At 42.7% G+C, this 25,827-nt stretch overlaps 1 protein-coding gene across 4 annotated transcripts in view; it reads right to left on the minus strand.

Annotated features, from left to right (window-relative positions):
• rngtt (RNA guanylyltransferase and 5'-phosphatase) overlaps positions 1-25,827 on the minus strand; it is a 376,302-nt gene that overhangs the window by 339,942 nt on the left and 10,533 nt on the right. For all 4 annotated transcript variants that reach the window (XR_009445676.1, XR_007247610.2, XM_048531774.2 and 1 more), the window contains exons 2-3: positions 9,775-9,884; positions 4,518-4,621 (exon numbers count right to left, since the gene is read on the minus strand). Coding sequence is in view for 2 of the 4 variants with exons in the window: in XM_048531774.2 (XP_048387731.1) it covers positions 4,518-4,621; positions 9,775-9,884 (214 nt within the window). In the remaining 2 variants the exon portion in view is untranslated. The remainder of the gene's footprint in view (positions 1-4,517; positions 4,622-9,774; positions 9,885-25,827) is intronic.

A 25,827-nucleotide genomic window follows, 5' to 3' on the forward strand; every position in this document is an offset into this window, starting at 1 on the left:
CCTGATCCAAAGAGGAGCTTTAATTCTGGCACAAGCTTCAACTTTAACAAATTTCAACAGCCTCCATATCTTAGTCTTAGACTCCCTACAGAGTGGAAACAGGCCCTTTAGCCCAACAAGTCCACATCAACTCTCTCAGCATCCCACCCAAACCCATTCCCCTATAACCTACCTAATCTACACATCCCTGAATGGACAATCTAGCATGACCAATCCACCTAGCCTGCACATCTTTGGACAGTGGAACGAAACCAGAGCACGTGGAGGAAACCAATAGAGATACTGGGAGAATGTGTGAACTCCACACAGACAGTCAGCCAAGAATGGAATTGAACCCAGGCCCCTGGTGCTGTGAGGCAGCAGTGCTAACCACTGAGCCACTATGCTACCCAATAACCTTCTGAAGTGTTTGTTTTCCCAATGCAACAGGATTCGCAACCCAAATTCCTTGACAATTCTGCATCTCATTACTTCTAAAAGAGTTAATTCACCTGCTTGCCTTTTTTCCCAAAAAGTGACACAACTTACACATATCTGACAAATTTAAAACAGTAAATCATTCCAAGGCACTCCTCAAGAGATTCAAGCAAAGTACGATACCGACAACATAAGAAGCTATTACAGGAGCTAATCAAGGTTATTCAAAAGATTGGTTTTAAGGAATGTCTCGTTGAAGGAAGATGAAGAGGTTTGTGAAGCCAATTCCAGAGCTTTTGGCTTTGAAAGGAAAGTTGTTGATGGTGGAGTAATCAAAATCAGTGTCGCACAAGAATCCAGAACTGGAGGAGCACACATATAACATTATGCTCCATCCTGGTGAATCTTCTCCTCCCTCATCTTTCCTATACATTTTAAAATCAAGGCACCACTTTAACAAAGCATACAATAACAGATATAGAGAGGGAGAAATACCTAGAGATGGGACTATTAAAGAATATAAAAGTTAGCCTGGAAATTAGAAATAAAAGTTAAATGGTCACTAGTTTAGTGGGAAGAGAATTAAGGGAACAGGTGGTGGTTTTTTGGCCAAGGCACGCTCAAGGAGATAGGATAGAAACTAGAGAAGGATTCAAGCTAATGGCCAAGAGTGGGGAAATCTTGGAGGAACTTTTCCTAATAAGCTAAGGAGCATAGGCAGCTGAACAGATGATCCCAAGCAAGCTGGCGGCAGCTCGAATCTGCTCAGCAGTTCCCTTTCTTTTTCCTCCTCTTCCTACTCTCTATAGTAATTCTATCCACTACTAACCCCCACCATTTTACCTACCTATGTAAAGAGTCAAAAAGCAGTTGGGTCACAACCGGGAACTGCACGGTGGTAGGTGAACGCGCGAGCCGCGTCCTGTGGTGATGGCAGATTACGTGTGGGCTGGAGGGATGGCGGTGGATCAACAACGAACTGGTTCAGCAGCGAGAGCGGGCTGGAGAGAGACGGTAATCAGTTGGCGGCGAGAGGTGGTAGCAGCAGCCTCCTCCTGGGTGTCCTAGCAATTGGAGCAGCACCGACACCGTTGTAGAGATGGGACTCGGGACTCGGGACTTGGTCCTGGACTTTCCTCTTTTTCATGTTTATCTTTTGGTTCTGTTAAGCTTTTAATTCTGGTTTTTGTAAACAAGTGGGCACCAGTGAATGGCAACTTTGCGCATTTTTAGTTGTACTTATGTATTCCTATACTTAGTATTTGTGATAAATAAATAAATCTAAAATCTTCAAAAAAAAAAATGAAGGCCATGGCCTCTTCACAGTTGTTATTGGGAGTTGCTCAGGAGTACAGGATCAGGGAAGTGGGCTTTAATTTGACTATAGCAGAGATGATGATGCTGGAGGGAGTATTCCTGTATGATCCTCGAAGTGAGCCGTTATGAAATATCAGAATATTTATATCTTAAACGGTAAATTTCTTATTATGGTGAATGGTTAATTTAGCAGCCTGTTTCACTTTGGACTGTACACCAGGAGGACAACCAAAGTGAAAATAATTACTTTCATAGTGACCACAGCATGACATGACAATATAAAACACAGACCATTGATCTTCAAATTTTATCATCAACTAACTTAAAACGTCTTGGGCTTTTATTTCATACAAAATCAGTTAAAAATAAGCTGGAACACATCAAGATGGCCTTCAAAGTCACCTGTCCTGAAAATAGCCATGTTCAACGGAAATTTAAAAAGCAATGTTCAAAATACATGGTTAAATCTGTCTACCACCATATCCATAAAAAGGCTATCCTACTGTAATTGCTTGGACATTTAAAAAAAAATCATTTGGATGGACAGGTGGAATACCACCTTCAAATTTTTCTTGGCATAAGACTTCTTGATGACAAGTACGGCCAGAATAAAAGACCATTCTCCAAAATACGCTTTGCAGAGAGAATAGCTGAGTCTCTGACAATGACCATCAAAACTTTTAAAAATGAATGATCTTCACAATCAGCCAACAGCTGGTGATCATCCTTCGAGAGCAGTCATGATTACAAGCTTGTAGTTTAGCTTCCTCCAGAATCACCAGGAGGAGCTGTCTATGCAGACTGAACTCTCATGCAGCAATTTCTCAACATGAGATCCTATCTCTGGCAGAAGTTGGAATATATCAGGGAAAAATAATTCTAAAAATCAAAAATTAACAGCACCTTCAAAAGAAGAGTATTTATTGCAATTTAAAAGGCTATTTCCAGAAGAACAACCAGCACAACTCCACTAGAATTTGAAGATCAACATTGGAAAAAATAATTCATTAACACAAGAACGGTATTTTTTTCTCCAACTCCATCACCTTAATCCTGCACACAGACTATGCTTACTTGCTTATGCATTTGGTGTTTATGTTGCAGAATTCAGGACCGTTTTTTAGCTTTTCAATAAATTTTATACGTTGCTTGAGCGAGTGGGTGTACAATAAACTTTTGTACAACTCAAAGAAATCTGTCTGGCTTGCCTCTTCATACCTTTAAAGTATATTCAAGCACATACTGAAGTGAGGAAAAGCACAGCTATTTAAAAATTTCAAATCTGTTATTCCACCCTTAACAGTGAAAAGGAAATTTATTCATTCCACCAGAGATGGTTCTAAAAGGCAAAGGTGGCAGTGGCTCAGCAGATCAGTAGTTCCAGAAATGCTGTACTATCTTCATAGACAAGTTTTCAGTCACCCTACCGAATTCTACTACAACGTGTATCCCCTTCAACTTCCATCATCAGCCGTGGGATAACTTTGCAAGCTAAGAAGTGATAGATAAATAAGTCTGTTAACTTAATGTGAAGTCACCTTTACTTCCTAGAAATATTGCCCAAGGCATGAAAAATATTCTTCTTGGTCAGTAATGTAGGACTACTGTGCATACGCAACAGTTGGTTTTCACTTTTAAAAAAATCACTCAGCTAGAAAGTTAGAAATAGTCATTTTCTTGAAACTGTCTGGATACTACGGGACTCTTTTCTCTTTGTAGGTTTTTTTTTAAGTATATCTTTGTTCCTAATCCATTAAAATTATTCGATTCTATTTCCCCACTTTCCATTACTAAAAATGTCATGGTAGCACAACATTCACACATCAATTTTTGACATTCAGTGTTGTTTCAGGAGACCAATTAACAGAAATTTAAACGAAAACTGGAGACAATTCTGTGTACATATCATCATTTCTGCAGTACCACCCATCAGCAACTGCAAGAACTGCAGCAAAGTAACAATGTAACTACAACAATGCTACCAAGCAAATCGCTAAAGAGGAATAACAATGTACTACATCTAAGGGAACATGCATTCTTCCAACCTTAAAGGAAGAGTTACATAGATCAAGCATGATATTCAATGTGTGCATTTCACCACACTTCTGATCTCAGACACTGCCTCTCTGGCATGATCAGTCAATTAAACAATTTGACGACATTTAATTAAGCAGTCAGACCCCTGGAGCATTTATCATGTGAACCAAGTGTAGTTCTCAAATATATTTACAAAGGCTAAACATAGACAAAAATGGCAAATAACTTGAATTAGTAGATGCAAAGAGAGATGGTCAGATATTTTTCCTCAGTGGGTTACAGCAAATGAGCACCTCCTCTGGCATTTAAGATAATCCTATCTCAGGGTGCAATTGATGATCGCGACAATAAAAGTGGAAGAAAGAAAGTGAGGAGTGCAATGCCCATATTTACTCATAACTTGAGTGAGAGATAATGCTTGGTCTAGCATGACTATTTCAAATCACTTAAAACAGAAATTAAAAAACAGAGTAAAAGAAACTTCAAATTCAAATAAAAGTATAAAATTGTGTGGCCTCTTCTTAGGAACAGTCTTTAAAATAGCTAATTCAGTAATCTTACATAAACATTTGAAATTTAACTTTTTTTAAAAAACAGACCGCAAGTGTCCAGGGGAGGTCCAGCATATTTAACTTTCAACTCAGCTACTTTCAGAGTCTAAAGCTGCAACAAAATTAATTATTCCAGATAAATCTAACAAGATTTTATTTCTCCAATAAAAATGAAACAGATAAAGCACTACTTACCCTTTGCACTGTAGTTTAACATATTTAATTCCCTCTTTCTCTATTTCAGCCCGGTCATAAAACCTGCTTGTGTTCGTTAAATCAACTAAAAGTCCCATATTCACCTAAAACAAAAAATAAGGGTTCTCATAAGCTAAATGTTTTTGTTTAAAATAAACGCAGAGCTTAATAACAAGATTATTGACCCCTCTCACTGTCGAACTGTCTCTGTATCCTGAAACATTTCTACAGTAGAATTGTTTGAAATGAAGACCACTGTGCCTTATTATGAGAAAATTGCTGCAACACTTAAAACAGATGCAGAAAATACTAAAGTAGAAACAATACATGGCTTTGGAGCAAGGATAGAATTAGTGTTGGATTGCGCGAAAAGAGAACCAACATACAAAGTATAATCCAGAAATTTAGAAAATAGTTTAAACAAAAGGATAAAAACAAAAGTGAGTCAAAAGGTATACACTCAAGAAGCCAGAGTGAAAATTGAAATGCTCCACACAAACAACTGGATATATTATTTATTTACTTAGTACAAACAGTAACAAATGGTGAGAATTGCAGTACTGATGTCAGAAGTAGGATTGATATTCAGGAGCAATTTGTAAAGATGAAAGATGTGGTACCAACAAGAAAACTCATGCTTGGCAACAAGGAAAATAAATTATAAGTTGCTCCATTTTATCCTCTCTCCTGAATGCCTCAGAAACCTAGACAATTGAATAACGATCTATCGAAGAAAATAAAGGCCTCTGAAATATGGATGCTAAGATGTAAGCTTTAAATTCCATGTTCAAACTATTAGACACATGAAATTTGAAATTCCAAGAGCTAAAAAGTGACATTCAGAAAAGAAAATAATCAGCATTTTATGAGAGCTGAAAAGCCACAGAGATCACTTCAAAAAGGGCTGCAGACAGCAGGGCCAACCTAGGCGCAGATGAATTACAGATGTCATATAGTGATTGTGGACAAGATGGTTTGTGCATAAGGAAGGTTCAAGACAGACAAATGTAGCACACCTCAATAGATCGCCTAGTCAGGATAGCTACAGTCAAGTCACTAAGCTAAAATTAATTTGGCCTCTAGAGGGCAAACTGAAACATTCAGCATTTTAGCTACCTATAATCGAAGAGTCAGAATCAGAAATCATACGACACCAGGTTACTGTCCAACAGCTTTATTTGAAAACACAAGCTTTCGCAGCCTCTCCTCTTCAAGACTTATGAGAGAGATGGAATCAGATGCAGAATTTGATGAGGATGTATTAGACTAACCTCAGATGGTGTTAAATCTTTAATCAGTTAGAAGGTTTTAATTGGTTAATATGTGTATGCAAGTCCCCAAATTTCTTTCAAGTCACTGCTCTGACAGAACTAAAGGTTTTCATCACTGTAAAGAGGAGATGACATTTTAGGTCAGACAATGCACGTTAAGTGTGAGGCCACGTTTAGAATTGTTTGTGTTTTGGTTTGAAGTCAGACTGATTTTGTTTCTAAATTAGGAATTTATAAAATGTTGCATTGACTGACAGCCTCTAAATTGTGTGCTTTTTGAACAAAATTGAGTGGAGGAGGTGGCGAGAGAGAGGGTGGCACCCAGCTAGAGAGGAAGGTCGAGCAAAGGGGCAAGCAGAAGAACGGGTCACAACCAGACAGAAGCAACAAGATCAAGAGCGCAGGCATGTGCCAGAGCGTATGCACGAGCGAGAGAATGAGTGAGAACAAATGCTCGCTTTCTCGTGCACACCGGATGTCAGCCTCACTAGCTCTTGCTGTGGCTCTCTCTCGCACACCCTTGTGCATTTGCTGTCTCGTTCTCTCGTGCTCACACATGCTCTTGCACTGTCGATCTCGCTGTGGCTCTCTGTCTCGTGTTAGTGCGCTCTCACTGTCGCTCATTCTCACTGCCAGTTTCACTGGCTCTCACTCTTTCTCTTGTGCTTTTATGCCCTCTCTTGTTGCCGGTCTGTTGCTCTCACTGTCGCACTCATTGGCTCTCGCTGCTGCTCTCTCTCTCTTGGGTCCGTGCGCTCTCACACACCTGTGCTCACTCTTGCTGTCGCTCTCACTTGCTCCCACACACTGTCACAGTCTTGCCAACAGTCTCACTAGCTCTCAGTGTGGCTCTCCCTCTCGTGTCCTTGTGCTCACAGCCTCATTATCCCACATTCGTGCACACACTCACTGCCCTGCTGGAGGCCGTTGCCACTGCCACTGTGACTCTCTTGCCCACATGTGCTCTCGCTATTGCGCTCACTCTCACTCTCTTGCTCACATTCTCACTGGCTCTCGCTATTGCTTTTTTTCTCTCTCACACACACACACTCTTGTGCTGGCTTATGCTCTCGCTGGCTGCCACGCCCACTGGCTCTCGCTGTAGCTCTGTCTCTCGTGCCCATACTCACTCATTGCTGTGGTCGCGGTCACGCTCGCTGTCATACGAGCTGTTGGTCTTAGGGGCTTGTGTTCACTTGCTGTCATTGTCGTGCTCTTGCTGCTGCTCTCACGTGAGCGAGCGCAAGAGAATGATAAAGCAAGCGAGTGTGAGCCAGTAAGACCGACAGTGTGAGAGACCATGCAAGAGCGCGAGTACGAGAACATGTGAGAGATAGCAAGTAACAGTACAAGCCAGCACCCAAGGGCATGAGAGAGACAGCAACGAGAGCCAGTGAAACCGACAGCGAGAGCGACAGCCAGCGCAAAAGTGAGCAGTGAGAGTGAGCCAGCACGACCGACAGAGAACTGCAGCCAGCATGGCAGCGAGAATGCAAGCGCACTCCAAACAGCACGCGAGTGAGCACGTGAGAGCATGCAAGAGCGTCACTGCAATAACGAAGTGAGCAAGCACAAGAGCACACAGGCACAAGTGAGCGAGCAATAGGAAAAGCCAACGAGCACACCAGCGAGAGCGAGCGACAGCAATGACGAGACTGACAGCGACAGTACGACAGCCAGCAGAATGTGTGCACACGAGACCATGCCCACACGAGACGGTGAGAGCGAGCGAGCAAAGGTAACAGCATGAGCCATTGATAATAAAATGTGAGGCTGGATGAACACAGCAGGCCAAGCAGCATCTCAGGAGCACAAAAGCTGACGTTTAGGGCCTAGACCCTTCATCAGAGAGGGGGATGGGGGGAGGGAACTGGAATAAATAGGGAGAGAGGGGGAGGCGGACCGAAGATGGAGAGTAAAGAAGATAGGTGGAGAGAGTGTAGGTGGGGGGGTAGGGAGGGGATAGGTCAGTCCAGGGAAGACGGACAGGTCAAGGAGGTGGGATGAGGTTCGTCGGTAGCTGGGGGTGCGGCTTGGGGTGGGAGGAAGGGATGGGTGAGAGGAAGAACCGGTTAGGGAGGCATTGAGACCGGCAGGGAGAGTGACAGCAACAGCCAGCATGAGAATGCGCGAACACGAGGAGCACAACAGCAAGAGCAAATGTGAGAACTCAATAGAGCACGAGGGCACAGGAGAGATACAGCAACAGCGAGGGACAGGGTAGAAACGCAAAAGAAATAATATTAAAATGCAATTTTTAATTTCAGGGATTTGTACAGAATTTTACAACCACTTAAGAGTACAGTCACCAGCGAATGGAAGGAAATACAACAACCAATTTGCAAACTAAGGTCCAACAAATAGTATAAAGATAATGATCAAATAATCTTGGGTTTGGGTTGTTGATTAAATGACATGGCATTGAGGGTTCCTCTTCTCCAAGTAGAATCTTTCATGGCCATTTGAAATGACAAATTACACCCAGATTAAAGTGATTAAAGTGATCTCTGACAATGCAACTCTACTTCAGTGCTACACTGACTTGTCAGCCTTACATGCTCAAGTCTCACGCAAGGGATTTGAATCTCAACCAGTATGAACATTTTCCTCCTGTGTTGGTAATCAGAAGTGAACACGTACATATAGTATTGTCTGTACTGGTTAAGCAATATCTCCTCAGACTTGTACTCTCTTTGGTAATACATCTAAAGATGTTGTTTGCTTCACCACTAAGGTTAGACAAAATGATCATCAATTCATCTTACTGATTATTAAAAGGTAAGACATTGTCACTTCCAATTTGAAAGGTGTACATTCAAACCTCTTTACCACTGGATGGGAGTTTGCTCGCTGAGCTGGAAGGTTAGTTTTCAGACGTTTCGTCACCATTCTAAGTAACATCATCAGTGAGCCTCCGATGAAGTGCTGGTGTTATGTCCCGCTTTCTATTTATCTGGTTAGGTTTCCTTGGGTTGGTGATGTCATTTCCCGTTCTTTTTCTCAGGGGATGGTAGATTGGCTCCAAGTCAGAGAAAAAGAACGGGAAATGACATCACCAACCCGAGGAAACCTAACCAGATAAATAGAAAGCGGGACATAACACCAGTGCTTCGTCGGAAGCTCACTGATGATGTTACTTAGAATGGTGACGAAACGTCTGAAAACTAACCTTCCAGCTCAGCGAGCAAACTCACATCCAGAACCTCAACCTGAGCTACAAATCTTCTCAAAACTCGCTACTCTTTACCACCTTGGGCACAATCTCGGTTAAGTGCAGAGCAGTATTGCAGGGTTGCTGTATTATTATCAGAAAGGTCATAGTTCATGCAAGATGTTACGCTCAGGCATTTCTCAGGTGGCATAAACATCCCTTGGTTCTATTCACAGGACAGTAAAGGAGGTCTCTGCCATGACCTGACCTAACGCACCTCCCAACAACACAGAATCAGCTAACCTGGTCATTTAACTAATTGGTTGTTTGGTGGACACTGTTGTGCAAAGTCAAATGCCAATTTTACCCATATTACAATTCGTTACCATTATCCTCAAATTTACCAATACCCATTCAATCCCAATACAACACAACCAATGAGCAGTTTGGAAGTTAAGTTTTGGGACCCCTGTTACTAGAAGTAAAGCTTTTCTCGCTACTAGGTTCTATGCAGAAAACACTTGTGCTTAGATCTAAGAAATTAGTATTCTTCATAGCATCTGTAAAACATCAATACTTCTATCTCTATTCTTTTGAAAATAGCTATGAACCCACGGGACCCGCCAACATTCACCAATTCCCTCAAGACAAACCACACTTTGCAGATTACTGATGGTTAGCCAAAGTGTGGTCTATGTTAAAGTAATGACTCATCAGTTCTTTGTTCAAAAAAATTTACTCATTAGTTATTCAAATTAATTTATGAGCCTGCTTCACTAGCATAACACTCAGCATTCTACAGCAACATATTCAAGGCATACATCTAGTTACTTACCTTCAAACTCCTTAGATAATTTGAAAGCATACTGGGATGGAATCGATTTTCTTCAGGAACTTGATCATCATACCTCGCTCCTAACATGGTCTTCAGCGGCAAAAACTTCCCTGTAAAATATCAGAGTAAAGTAAACTGAGTTATCCTGCTAATTACCACGTACCATCCTCCCTCAGCTGATGAATCAGTACTCCTCCATGTTGAACAATACTTGGGAGGAAGCACTGACGATGACATGGGCACAAAATGTACTCTGGGTGGGGGATTTCAATGTCCATCACCAAGACTGCCTCAGCAGCAGTACTACGGATCGGGCTGGTTGGCTCCTAAAGGGCATAGCTGCTAGACTGGGTCTATGGCAGGTGGTGAGGGAACCAACAAGAGGGATAAACATACTTGACCTCATCTTTACCAATCTGTCAGCTTGTTGTTGCAACTGTCGATGACAGTATTGGTAAGAGTGGCCATGCCTCAGGTCCTTATGGAGCCTTCACGTTGAGAATAACTTCCATCATGTTGTGTGACACTATCACTGTGCTCAATGGGACAGATACACAGATCTCGCAACTCAAGATTGGGCATCCAAGAGGCACTGTGGGCCATCAACGGCAGAATTTTATTCTAGCACAATCTATAACCTCAGGACCCAGCATATCCCCCATTCAACCATCATCAAGCCTGGGGATCAACCCTGGTTCAATGCAGAATGCAGGAAGGCATGCCAGGAGCAGCACCAGACATACCTGAAGATGACATATCAACTTGGTGAAGCCAAACAGCAAAAGCAGCAAGTGAAAGACAGAGCTAAGGGATCTCACAACCAATGGATCAGATCAAAGCTCTGCAGTCCTGCCACATCTAATCGTGAATGATGGTGGACAATTAAAACACCACAATGGAAGAAGCGGCTCCACAAATATCCCCATCCTTAATGATGGAAGAATCACAGAATCATAGAATCCCTACAGAATGGAAACAGGCCCTTCAGCCCAACGAGTCCACACCAAACCTCAAAGCATCGCACCCAGACCTATCCCCCCTAATCCGACCCCACCACCCCAGCTATTTTTCCATCCCCACCCTTGTCTGCCTTCAGGAGAGACCACTCTCACCGCGACTCCCTTGTCCGTTCCACACTCCCCTCCATCCCCACCACAACCAGCACCTTCCCCTGCAATCGCAGGAAGTGCTACACTTGCCCCCACACCTCCTCCCTCACCCCTATCCCAGGCCCCAAGATGACCTTCCATATCAAGCAGATGTTCACCTGCACATCTGCCAACATGGTATATTGTATCCAATGCACCCGGTGTGGCTTCCTCTACACTGGGGAAACCAAGCGGACGCTTAGGGACAGCTTTGCAGAACACCTCCGCTCAGTTCGCAACAAACAACTGCACCTCCCAGTCGCGAACCATTTCAACTTCCCCTCCCATTCCTCAGACGACATGTCCATCATGGGCCTCCTGCAGTACCACAATGATGCCACCCGAAGATTGCAGGAACAGCAACTCATATTCCGCTTGGGAACCCTGCAGCCCAATGGCATCAATGTGGACTTCACAAGCTTCAAAATCTCCCCTTCCCCAACTGCATCACAAAACCAGCCCAGCTCGTCCCCTCCACCCACTGCATCCCAAAGCCAGCCCAGCCTGTCTCCGCTTCCCTAACCTGTTCTTCCTCTCACCCATCCCTTCCACCCACCTCAAGCCGCACCTCCATTTCTTAACTACCACCTCATCCTGCCTCCTTGACCTGTCTATCTTCCCTGGACTGATCTATCCCCTCCCTACCTATACTCTCCTCTCTACCTATCTTCTTTTCTCTCCATCTTCGGTCCGCCTCCCCCTCTCTCCCTATTTATTCCAGTTCCCTCCCCATCCCCCTCTCTGATAAAGGATCTAGGCCCGAAACGTCAGCTTTTGTGCTCCTGAGATGCTGCTCGGCCTGCTGTGTTCATCCAGCTCCACACTTGATCTTGGATTCTCCAGCATCTGCAGTTCCCATTATCACTGACACAATTTCAACCCCCTAGTCTACACCCCCCTGAAAACTACTGGCAAGTTCGCACGGCCAATCCACCGAAAGCCCAGCACATCAGTGCAAAAAGAGAAGGCTGAAGCATTCGCAGCAATATTTAGCCAGAAATGCTAAGTGGATGATCCAGTGGTCCCCAGCATTACAGGCACCAGTCTTCAACCAATTCAATTCACTCCAGATAATATCAAGAAATTGTTGGAGACATTGAATACTGCAAAGGTTACAGGCACTGACGACATTCCAGCAACAGCACTGAAGTCGTGTGCTCTGAACTTGCCGCTCCCCTAACCAAGATAACAAAGTGTGGAGCTGGATGAACACAGCAGGCCAAGCAGCATCTCAGGAGCACCCCTAACCAAGCTGTTCCAGTACAGTTACCTACCTAGCAATGTAGAAAATTACCCAAGTATGTCCTGGGCACAAAAACGCAGGGCAAATCCAACCTAGCCTATTACTACCCCATCAGTTTCCTCTCAATCACCAGGAAAGTGACGGAAGGTGTCATCAACAGTGCTATCAGGCAGCACCTGGTCAGCAATAACCTGCTCAGTGATGCCCAGTTTGGGTTCCACCAGGGCCACTCAGCTCCTGATCTCATCACAGCTTTAGTTCAAACATGGACAAGACAGCCGAATACCAGGAGTGAGGTGACAATGACAATCTTTGACATCGAGGCTGCATTCGACTGAGCGTGGCATTCGATCAGTCCCAGCAAAACTGGGATCAATGGGCATCGGGGGCAAACTCTCCAGTGGTTGGAGTCATTCCTGACACAGGAAGATGGTTGTGGTTGTTGGAAGTCAATCACCTCTGCAGGAGTTCGTCAGGGTAGTGTCTTAGGCCCAACCATCTGCAGGTGCTCTATCAATAACATTCGCTCTATCTAATGTCAGAAGTGGGGTTGTTCACTGATGATTGCACATGTTCAGTACCAGTTGTGACTCCTCAGATACTGAAGCTGTCCATGTTCAAATGCAACAAGATCTGGATAATATCATCAGGTTGGGCTGATAAGTGGCAAGTGACAGTCACATCACACAAATGCCAGGCTACGACCATCACTAATAAGAGACAATCTAACCAACTCCCTTTGACATTCACCAGTGTCACCATCACTGAATCACACACGATCAACATCCTGGGGTTGTCATTGACCAGAAACTTAATTGGACTCACCACAAACACAGTGGCTGCAAGAGTAAGTCAGAAGCTGAGAGTACCGCTTCAAGTAACGTACCTTCTGACTCCTCAAAGCATGTCCACAACGCACAAGTCAGGAGTGGGTTGGAATACTCCCCACTTGCCTGGATGAGTGCAGCCCCAACAACACTCAAGGAGCTTTACATCATCCAGGATAAAGTGGCCCACTTGATTGGCACTACATCCACAAACACCCACTCCCTGCACCACTGAAGCTCAGTAGCAGCAGTATATACTATCTACAAGATGCACTGCAGAAATTCACCAAGGATCCTCAGACAGCACCTCCCAAACCCACGACCACGTCCACCTCAAAGCACAAAAGGCAGCAGACATACAAGAACACCAGCACCTCCAGGTTCCCTTCCAAACTACTGACCATCCTGATGTGGAAACATAAATCACAGTTCCTTCACTGTTTCTGGGTCAAAATCCTGGAATTCCCTCCCTAATGGCATCGTGAGTCAACCTACAGCTGATGTAGTAGTTCAAGAAGGCAGCTCACCATCACCTTCTCAAGGGCAACCAGGGATGGGCAAGAAATGCTGGCCAGCCAGCAACACTCTCGACGCACAAAAAAAGTAGAGAAAAAAGGTGCACTGATAGATTTTGTGGAATCTACAGTTTCAGTTTTCTTTTTATTATCTGATTTAATCAGATGGGGTCAAAGGAGGGAGGCCAGGCTTTTGTAAAGTCCCTCTCCTCTTCCACTGCAGTATTTTTGGTTATGCTTTCATCTAATCAGACCCCAAACTGCTGGAATTCTCTTTTAAGCTCTGCCACCTCTTAGACCTCTTTGACCAAGCTAATGGTCAATCTTTTTTACACTTAAAGACATTTTACAAACACACATTATTTCTACCATGTTACAATACGACTAGTCACAGCTTATACCAGCTTATTAAATGTACAATTCTGAGGAACAGTGAGGTTTAAGCAAAAAAACTGAAATTGTCATATGTCATTTTTGGGAAGTTCCTCAGATGTGATCAGTCATACAAACAAGGAACAAAATTAGGCCAGTCAGCCTGGTTGGTGCAAATTAAACCTCAACTCTACATTCTTGCATATCACAATGATTTCCAAGGAAATGAAAAATTAAGAATCTACCTCTGCTATAAAAAATATTTAAATATTCTGCATTAGGCTTTTGAGGAAGAGAATTCAAAAGACTTTCAACCCTCAGAAAAAAAATAATTTTCTCATCTCTGTTTTAAATGGATGCTGCCTGATTTTTAATCTATGATCCCTTACTCCAAATTCTCCCACAAGAGGGAATATACTTTCGACATTCACCTTATTAAGTCCCCACAGGACATGTTTTAATCAAGTCACCTCTAACTCTTCCAAACTCTGGAAAGTACAGACCTGGCCTATCTCACCTTTCCCCCATAAGGCAATCTGTTCATTCCACATAAACCTCCTCTGAACTACCTCTGCCTCCTGTTCGTCAAAAGCAGTCTCACCAGTGCCCTATTTAACCAAATAACTTAAACTCTGACATTCAATTCCACTTGCAATAACCATAACATTCAATTAGCTTTCCCAATTACTTGCTATGCCCACATACAAACCTTCTACAATTTCTGCACAAAAGTAAAAATTCGATGAATGAATTGAATCGAATTAGATCAAGACTGGTATCTTTGATGCTAGGAAACATCAATATCACTGACCTGAAATATTAACTGTTTCTCTCCACAGATGCTGCCTGAATCGTTACTCGAGAATTGTCTGATTTTATTTTAGATTTCCAGCATTCACTGTTGCTTTTGCGTGAAGCAGCACAAGTTACATCACAGTGTGTCCTGAAAATTTCCTGACAATAGCTCAAATGTCCTAGTTTACACTTTTGCCCAGTGTAAACTAGGACATTTGAGCTATTGTCAGGAAGTTTTCAGGACTTTGTCAAGAATAACTGGGCCTCAGGGCAACATTCTAATAAAGACAGACATAGTAAAAAACCTCAAAAACCACTCAGGAAAATGTGCACTCTCTCACCAAACTTGGAATAGTCAGAATCTGAGGAGCAGTTCATCCAGAAGAGAATTGTGAATTCGGGAGTGAGTGAGCATATACAACAGGGAAAGGCAAGGGTTTGGGGGGAAAAGAAAGTGGAAAGCATGCTTGTAATTATGGCTTTTTGTACATTGGTGTGAGTCAGTTTTTAAAATGTTGCTGCAAACTTCAGCCTATAATCTCATGTCAATTTGAATACTAATGAAACATTGTTGAATTCTTCACTGTGAATCCAAATATCAATACAAAATACAGAAAATAATGCTACTTTGCAACTACATATCCTAATAAAGGAATTAGCCAGAATGAGAAAGGGGCCCCTGAAAACCAAAAAGTAGCCTTGCAGAAAATCTTAAGAGGAGCCAGAGAGCCATTGAAGAATTACAGCATAGAAAAGAGACCATTCAGCCCATCATGTCTGCATCAAATGAATAAACTGGCCACCCATTCTAATCCCACTTATTAGCAAGTGATCTAATGCCTTGTAGGCTACAGTGCTTCCTTCTCTAAAGTCTAATGCAGAATATTTAAATATTTTTATAGCAGAGGTAGATTCTTAATTTTTCATTTCCTTGGTAATCATTGGGATATGCAAGACGTAGAATGGAGGTTAAAATTGCATCAACCAGGCTGATTCACCTAATTTTGTTCCTTGTGTCACTACATATGCACAACGAGGGACACCACATCCATAATTGCACAAGCCAAACAGTGACATGCCAGGGAATTCCTGGAGACCTGGTATTCCAGCTGGAACTCCATCAACAAACATATTGAAAAACAAAACCGGAAGTAATACCAACTACCACAGAAAAATGAGTCATTTAAATAACAAGCAGGACATAACACCAACGGTTCAGCAGAGACGCACTGCCCTTGTTACCAAACAGGGCGATGAAACATTTGCAAGCAAACCCACTGGCTCAGCGAGCAAGTCTACTACCTCACCCACAACCAAGTTACAAATCTTCTCAAAAACTTTAAACACCTTAAATCAACTAACTGACCTCTCTACTAAGGAAAAATAGGTTTTTCCCTTCCACTCTATCCAAGCCAGTCATTAATTTGTACACCGCACTTAAGATTGGCCTTTCAACTCATATGGACACAAAGAATTCTCTAGCATATGAAAACAAAGGAATCACAGAGGTCATGATGTTACATTGACTTAATAAAGATTCATAGGAACCACACTACGTTATTATCAGTGCAGTGCTGAGGTGAATAGGATTTTTGACACTTAGAAGGAATTACAACTAACCATCAAATGGAGTTGGCAAGGGAACAATGACCACCCAACCTAAGTATCTGGCCCATGGTTAATGGCCAGAAGCATTCAGACAACTGATTTGCACAGGGTAAGCTACGAGGTCCTAGAAACTAGGTATATCAACAATTGCTCAGGATCAGAAGACAGTCCTCAACAAGCATTGAATGCGACAGTCCTCCACTGGGAGCTATATTTTCTAGACGAAGGATAAAATAGAAGAGAAAGGGAAAGACCTGGCAATGAGTTCCCCACCACTTTGGCTAAATAGGAGAACGCTGCTTTGAAGCCAACAACATGTCAAAAGTCTGTTTGCCGTTGTGTATCAGGGAACTATCCTCAATTGCCACAGTTATATCTTTTGTCTAACTCATATAATACCTAAAATGCTGTTTCTTAGTAAATGGTCGAATGCCTATTTAGATATCTGTGATCACAAGCTCGCAAAATCTAACAACTGGAGACAGCAAAAACTTCACATGCCGGAGTCAAAGTCAACACAGTGTGAGGGTGAAGAAGGGTCCTGACCCAAAACTTCAACTTTCCTGCTCTTCTGATGCTGCCTGGCCTGCTGTGTTCTTCCAAATCAAACAACTGAACCTATGGTAATGCTATGTAATAAAAAAGTTATCTTGGATGTAATTCAAGAATTTTGTTCCTTTCACGTTTCAAACTGTTTGCATCCAAGAATGATATACTGGAGATGGAGGAGCAGACCTGTAGGCAGATCACAGAAAGATGTAAAAACAACAGGGTTGTTAAGTGGATGATTTTAACTTCAGCAATATTGACTGGGCCTCCCCTACTGCCAGGGCTTAGATAGGGCAGAATTTGTCAGGTGCATTCAGGAGGCCTTCTTGACACAATACATATAGTCCAACTAGGAAAGGGACCATATTAGACCTCGCATTGGTAAACAAACTTTCAGTGGGGAAACATTTTGGAAACAGCAATCATAATTCCTTAAGTTTTAAGATAGTCATGGAAAACAAAATGACTGGTTCGTTAGTGATACTTCTAAATTGGGGAAGGCTATTTACAACAGCATTAGGCAGGAACAGGAAAAATTGGATTGGGAGCGGCTGATTGACGGTAAATCATGCAAGGCTTTTAAGACCCAGTTGACCACAGTTCAAAACCAGCAAACCTTGCTCCTGTAAGGATGCAAGACAAGGACGGCAACATTTGGCATTTTGGATGATAGTAAGATTAAGGAGGGATATGTTGATTTTCCTGGGCTTGTCAATACTAAGGCGGTGGTTTTGAGTGTCTTGAAAAACGTTTAGGTCGATAAGTCCCCAGAACCTGATGAGATCCATCCCAAGATACTAGAGGCGGCAAGGGAGGAGATTGCTGGGGTCTTGACAGATCTCTGTATCATCTTTAGTCACAGGTGCGGTCCATTAGACTGGAGAATAGTCAATGCTGTTCTTTGGCTAAGAAGGACAACAGGGATAATCCAGGAAATTGCAGACCAGTGAGCCTTACATTAGTGATGGGGAAATTATTGCAAAAGATTCTGCGGAACAGGATTTACGTGCATTTGGAAAAGAATGGACTTATTGGGGATAGTTAACATGGGTCTGTGGGGGAGGTCTTGTCTTACCAATATGATTTGAGATTTTTGGGAAAGTGACAAAAAAGATGATTGATGATGGTAGGGCAGTGGATATTATCTGCATGACTTTACTAAAGCATTTGACAAGGTCCCTTGTGGCATGCTGGACCAGAAGATCAAGTCAAATGGGATCCACAGTAAATTGTATTCAAAAATTGGTTTGGGCATTGAAGACAGGGCAGTTGTGAAAGGGTGTTTTCTGACTGGAAATCTTTCAGCAGTGTTGTTCCGCAAGCTCAGTACTGGGGCCTCTGTTGTTTTGTAATGCAAAAAATGATTTGGATGAAAACGCTGGTGGTCTGATATGTAAGATTGCAGATGATATGAAAACTGTTGTGGATAGTGAAAAATGTTGTCAAAAGTTACAATAACATGCAAATCATATAATAGGAATGTTAAGCAGAGAAACAGTATCCATTCAAGAAAAAGATGATGCGTTTCGGGAGGAAAGTAAACAGTTAATGGCAAGACCCTTAGAAGCATTGATATACAGAGGGATCTTGGAATGCAAGGCCATAGCTCCCTGAATGTGACAAAACAAAGTTGATCAAAATTAAGGTTAGGTAATAGGTGGCAAATAGCATGCTTGCCTTCATCCCTCAGGGCATTGAGTAGAAAGATGGAAAGTCATGTTGCAGCTTTATAAAGCTTTTGCAGTAATGTGCAGTTTTGGTTGCCTCATAGGAAGGATGTGGAGACTCTGGAAAGGGTACCAAAAAAAAAAGGATTACCAGGATAGTAGGAACTGCAGATGGTGGAGAAGGGAATAGGCCTGAAACATCAGATTTCCTCCTCCTCTGACGCCTGCTGTGTTCATCCAGCTCTATACCTTGTTATCTCAGATTTACCAGGATGTTGCCTGAAATGGAGTGTATAGGCTATAAAGAGAGGTTAGACAACCTTGGATTGCTTTTGCTGAGCATGACAGGCTGAGAGGAGAGCTGATGGAAGTATATAAAAATTGAGAAGCATGGTAGGGTGTACAGTCGGAGTCGCTTTCCCAGGGTGAAAATGTCAAATACAAGGGTGCATAAGTTTAAGGTAAGAGGGGGAAGTTTAAAGGAGATGTGCAAGGAAAGTTTTTTCCTTTTACGCAGAGGGCGAAAAATGCCTATAACACGCTGCCAAGTCAACTGGTAGAAGTAGATATGATAGCAATGTTGAACAGGCATTTGGATAGATACCTGAACAAGAAGGGAAGAGAGGAATATGGACTGTGAGCAAGCAGGTGGGATTAGTTTAGAATGGCAACAAAGGTTGGCAAACATGATGGGCTGAATAGCCCGTTCCTGTGTCATATGGTTCTAATGTTCTATATAAACCAGCATACAGTTACCAAAGGAAATTCAACATTTTAGTTTTAGCTTGGAACTATTTTATAAAACAAACATTCATACCTCCATCCTGTGGTTCGAAAACCTGGTAAGATATCTAAAAATCTAACAGATTCACTCCATTAATACAAAATTCTACTGCCAACTTCAAAATCTGACACGCTTCCCAAATACATGTCTTACTGTGTCATTTTCATTGCAAAGAATTGCTCAGGTTGTTAGCATTAAGTTGATAAGAATGTTACCAGCACCATTATGCTACAGATGGTTCAATATCTTGGATATGGCCACACTGCCTCTGCTGTTATTTTACTAACAATAACACCCAGAAGAAAAAAAAAACACAAATCCGTTTCAAATCCTGAGAAGTCCCAACTGCAGCAAGTCGCATATGTTTAAACAAAAGCACCAAGAATAATAGGAGAAACAGGAGCACAAGTTTCCCCACCAGAGTTTTTTTATAAATTCACTCACGAGACTTAGGCATCAGTGACAGGGCCAGCATTTATTGCCTGTCCTTTGTTGCCAATGGTGATGGCAAGCTGCCTTTTTGAACTGCTCCAATCCAGGTGTTGTAGGTAGATTCAAAATACTCTTACGGAAGGAATTCCAAGATTGTGACCCAGCAATAGTGAAGGAACAGCAATATATTTCCAAGTCAGGATGGTGAATGGCTTGGAAGGCAACTTGCAAACAGTAGCATCCCCATGTATCTACTGTACTTGTCCGTCTACACAGAAGTGGTTGTAAGTTTGGAAGGTGCTGCTGAAGGATCTTCGATGAATTTCTGCAGTGCACCTACGCATCAGTGGTGAATGGAGTGGATGAGTGTGAATGTGATGCCAAGTGAATTGCTTTGTCCTGGATAGTGTTAAGCTGAAGTGTTGTTGGAGCTGCATCCATCCAGGCAAGTGGGCAGTATTCCATCAAACACCTGGCTATGCTTGGTTGATGATGGACAGACTCTGGACAGTCACTTGCTGCAGTATTCCTAGCCTCCGACCTGCTCCTGTAGCCACTGTGTCTGTGATGAGTGCAGTTGAATTTCTAGTCAATGACAACCCAGAGATCATTGACAGTGAGGGATTCAGTGATGACCACTGAATGTCAAGGGTCATGCTTAGACTGTCTTTTACTGGAAATGGTCATTGACCAGCATGCGTGAGTGAATGTTATGTGCCACTTGTCAGCTCATGTCTGGATATCGTTCAGATCTTGGTTTATTTGTGACTGTTATATCTGCCTTCTTCTAAGGCAATCTCTCTAGATTAAGAATGACTTGTTTCCACTTTTATCTGATAGATTCTAAAAGGACAAATTTGTTCTGCAGACTGTATACTGGACCTATCAAACGCAGGGTAAGCGAGGTGTTCAGAGGTTTGTGTGGTCAGCTCAACATCATAACTATGTCACCGAATATTCCCAGCAAATGTTTCTTCATGTATATGACACATTCTCAAATCAGTTTTTGCCCATTCTGTCTGGTTATAAGCCAGGGAGGTCAATAAGTTAACAACATTTGACCTCTTCAGAGATGCAGTGAGGGCATCTTTCCACTGGCCTCTCACAAGTCTCCTGGCATGACCAAATTCTGAGTGAATCAGATACTTTGGAAATATGGCATTCATGATATATGAAATGTTCCACCTAGCAGAGCTGATTGAGTGATTAGTGCCTCCGTGAGAAGTATACTGGATTGAGGGGGACACAGCTGCTGGGTCATCTTTCTTGCCATGAGATTTGGAGCATCTTTGCATCCGTGGAACAATTCTGACACTTACAGCAATTTAAGATGTCAAAGAAGCCAACTACAGTGTTTCTCTAACAATCCTAAAAGCTGACAAAGTCAGGAGTGAGTTGCTCAACAACATGCACAGAATAACCATTATGTTCACCAGTAGTAAAACATCCTCTACTGTTCTGAACTCTTAAACAAATTTCACAATTTTTTTTGTTCATCATACCACCTTCAGACAACTTCAAATCTTTCAGAGACTACATCTGCGAATGTCATGAGCAATTTTTCTTCCTTGAGGGAGACCTTCCTTTTGGAATTTTAATTAACCACTTTTTGGAGGAGAAATAAATCAAAAAGGAGGAGATGCGCAGATGAGTAACTGGAGGCATAAAACACTTACCACAGTTAAGCATGGTTTAATTCATGGTTAAACATCATTTCATATGAGCACAACCCGCAACCAGAAGCCATCTTCTATACCATGTATGTCCTTGACAAAAAGTTCTTTGCTCTTGTTATATTGTAACGTTGTATTGCCTAGTAAGCATGCAATTGAGGTTATTGCAAGGTTGCTATCTCAGCTAGGCTGGCTTAATGTCTTAATATAATTGTCCAATGGAATAGGACATTTCAGAGGCACAATTAAACTACTAGCACACTCTATTGAACCAGAATGAAGATAGAATGCATTGGTACATGTGCCATATGTCACTGGGTAATTAACTACAACTAATTCTTATGTAAGTTGATTCAAGGTTTATCTGCAAGACTACCTTTAAGTTTGCTGATGAGAATTACATTATTCTGGATGATTTTTATGGACTTACTGCCAAACAATGTTCTAACAAACTTCGATATGAAAGTGGTTGTAGATTTGGAAAGTGCTGTTTAAGGTTCTTCGACAAATTTCTGCAGGGGGCTTTCAGGTGGACCAAGGAGTCAAATATTGCCTGCCTATTTAAATCAAGGTCAGGTGAAAATAACAACACGATAATATCGCTGGTCTTATAATCCAAAAAAAAAACCAAAATACATGAGGATATAGGTTCAAATCCAACCAAATGGTGAAATTTGCATTTAATAGGAATCTGGAATTAAAAACTAGCCTAATGACGACTATGTAACAATTGTTATAAATAAACAAACACAGTCATCTGATTCACTGATGTCCTTCAAGGAAGAAACTCTTGCGTTTACCTGGTCTACATGTGACCACAAAGCGATGTGGTTGACTCCCAAATTCCCTCTGGTAAGTTACAAACGGACAATAAAATGTTGACCTCCTCATATGAAAAGCACATTCCATGAACAAATGAAAAAATGCTACAAACTTTATCCACGAATTCGGTAGTGAAAGTCAAGGCATCCCTAGGCACCAGCGACCATGCAGTTTGAAAGGGAGAAGCTTGCATCTCAGACTTCTAAACCAAATAAGGGCACATGTGTGAGCTGAAGTGAACTGGGACACTAGACTAGGGGATAGATCAAGAAAGACACAGTGGCATAGATTTAAGGGGATATTTTGGAATAATTATGTTCCCACTATCAAAAAAATGTTCTCATTGGAAGATCTATCGCCCATGGTTAAGAGTTGGATAATCAAAACTTGAAGGAAAGCAGAACATTACAAAGTTGAGCAGTTGAGTCAGATGATTAGACAGCATGTAAAAAATGGTACAGAATGACTTGACGGTTAAACAGGAGAATGAATTAGAGCTTGAGAGGAAGCTAAATAGGAATTTAGCTGGAATAAATAGGGAGAGAGGGGGAGGCGGACCGAAGATGGAGAGAAAAGAAGATAGGTGGAGAGAGTATAGGTGGGGAGGTAGGGAGGGGATAGGTCAGTCCAGGGAAGACGGACAGGACAAGGAGGTGGGATGAGGTTAGTAGGTAGGAGATGGGGGTGCGGCTTGGGGTGGGAGGAAGGGATGGGTGAGAGGAAGAACCGGTTAGGGAGGCAGCGACAGGTGGGACTGGTTTTGGGATGCAGTGGGTGGAGGGGAAGAGCTGGGCTGGTTGTGTGGTGCAGTGGCGGGAGGGGACGAACTGGGCTGGTTTAGGGATGCGGTGGGGGAAGGGGAGATTTTGAAGCTGGTGAAGTCCACATTGATACCATTAGGCTGCAGGGTTCCCAAGCGGAATATGAGTTGCTGTTCCTGCAACCTTCGGGTGGCATCATTGTGGCATTGCAGGAGGCCCATGATGGACATGTCATCTAAAGAATGGGAGGGGGAGTGGAAATGGTTTGCGAATGGGAGGTGCCGTTGTTTGTTGCAAACCGAGCGGAGGTGTTCTGCAAAGCGGTCCCCAACCTCCGCTTGGTTTCCCCAATGTAGAGGTAGCCACACCGGGTACAGTGGATGCAGTATACCACATTGGCAGATGTGCAGGTGAACCTCTGACATAGCCCTTCTAAGCGACTCACACACTGGTATGGCTAGGAACCTGAAGCTGCTCCAGGCATACTGTGACCATACAGGCCTCAGTATTAACACAGCGAAGACGAAGGGATTCCATTTCACTTTTAAAAGGAAAACCTTCATGTGCAACCATTTCGTAAACTGGAAGCTACAGGACGAATCCATAGCCTACATACCCCCAGGCGACACAGATAAATACCTGGGTGCCCGCATCGATCCATGGGCAGGTGTGGCAGAAGGGGAGTGGGAGGAGAAGCTTAAGTCCTGGGTTAAAGGAATACAGGCAGCACCTCTCCAGCCACGGCAACGGTTGGAAATCCTAAAAGTACATGTCATCCCCAGATTGTACTTGCATCTGATCCTAACAGAAGCATCACAAACTACTCTTGTAAAGCTGGACCAAATCATCCGTAACGCCACCAAAGAATTCCTACACCTACCACCTCATACCGCAGACGGAATGCTATATGCTAGCAACAGGAGCGGTGGTCTTGGCGTCCCAAAACTCAAAGTGCAAATACCATCCGCGATTATCCGCAAACGTGAAGCACTAGACATGTCCAGTGATGTGGTCATTCGGGCCTCCTTTCAATATAAAGGAGAGCGCAACACAGAGACTGTTGCGGGACTGCGTGAACTCAAGGTCCTTAAGGAAATTGAAAATTTCCAACCCAACAGCCGTGGCAACGGTGAGGGGGAAATAGACCTGATAACTGACATCCAGGACATGATGCCGGCACTCCAAATGGCAAACGCGGGGCGACCGAAACCACCCAATAGGTATGCAGGCTGGAGGGAGTGGGAATTCGAAAAATGGCGAAAGCTGGAATGTCAGGGTGAGGCAGGTTGTTGTTGTCATTATCGGAGCCCGACTGATGTTACTGGCCACTTTGATGGTGTTATGTCTCGGTGGAGGATCTTATCACACCGTTTGCAGTTTTTGCTCACTTGTCACTGAAGAGTTGCAAGAGTTCGAGTGTCAGTGACAAAGTGAATCTTGAGGTCTTTTGGGCGAATGTGTCATATCTCTCGATGCCGAGGAATGTCATGAGGCGGTTATTCATTTCCGACCACTTGCCTCGTGCGCCCAGCACGAAGCCAAAGTAGCTGGGCACCACGCCTCCCGTCAATTCCGTGATCTCGGCATTCAGGTGTTTATATTTTTCCACTTTCTCACGCCATGCTGTTTCTAGTCCTTTACTATCATTTTCGTACCGTACTGTGACATCTACGACCACGATCTTTTGGTCTTTTTTAAATATGAGATCGGGTTTCCATAGGGAGCCGTGCTTTTAGTGTTTCAAATTTGGAAAGGGAAGGTGAAAGTAAAGTCAATGTTGGTCCACTATGGAGGAGAATGGAGAATTAAATGACAGATAATGAGGAAATAGCAGAGAAATGAATGAATATCTTGCTCCTGTCTTCACTATACTGGAGGCAAATTATTTCAGTAATAGCTCAAACTAAACAAATGGAAGGGGGAGAGAAACTTGACAAAATTACAATCAAGAGAAAAAGTCGTACTGAGCAAACTGATGGTGATACAGTTGCCAAGTCTCTGGGTCCAGATTGAATGCACACTCAGGTCTTAAAAGAGATTGCATTGATAATATTTCAAAATTCTGCAGACTCAGGAAAGATTCCATTGCACTGGAAAGTAACAAATTTAAATCACACTCTTTAAAGAGGAAAGGAGGAACCTATAGGTTAGTTTGACCTGTGGTGGGGAATATAATAGAATTGGTCATTAAAGAGATTATAGAAACACAGTTAGAAAAAACTCTTGGCAATTATCTACTACTAAAACAGTTTCAGAAAAAGGTAATCATGTTTACCCAATCTATTTGCATTTTCTTTGAAGGAGTAACAGGCACTGTGGATACAGGGAAGCCTGTGATTCTACAATACATGTATTTCCAGATGGTATTTGAATGTCACATTGCAAATAAATAAAAACTCATGCTGTAGAGGTTAGCATGTTAATACTAACTGAAGATTGAATGGCTGGCAGAAAGCAGAGAAGGCTTAAACGGACTTTTGTCTGACTAGCAGGATGTGATGAGTGGGGCTACAGTAGTCTATGCTGTAGCCAGTGTTTTACAATTAACATCAATGACTTTAAGAGGAGCAAAGGTATAGCAGGTAAATTTGCAGATGGCACGATGATGGGCAGGAATGTATATCATGAAGACATAAGAAAGTTGCAGGTGGACATAGGTTAAATGGGGGGGGGTGGTGCGGCAGAAAATCCAGCAGGAAGAGTTTATGGTCAGAAAATAAGGGGCCTAGGTCTAAGGTGAGAAGGGAAATATTTAAAAGGGATCTCAGACAACATTTTCACATGGAGGTTGGTGCATATATGGAACAAGCTGCCAGAGGAAGTGGTAGAGGCAAGTACAGTGCAACATTTATAAAGA

This window comes from Stegostoma tigrinum, chromosome 4 (assembly GCF_030684315.1).
Source record: "Stegostoma tigrinum isolate sSteTig4 chromosome 4, sSteTig4.hap1, whole genome shotgun sequence".
Lineage (NCBI taxonomy): Eukaryota > Metazoa > Chordata > Chondrichthyes > Orectolobiformes > Stegostomatidae > Stegostoma > Stegostoma tigrinum.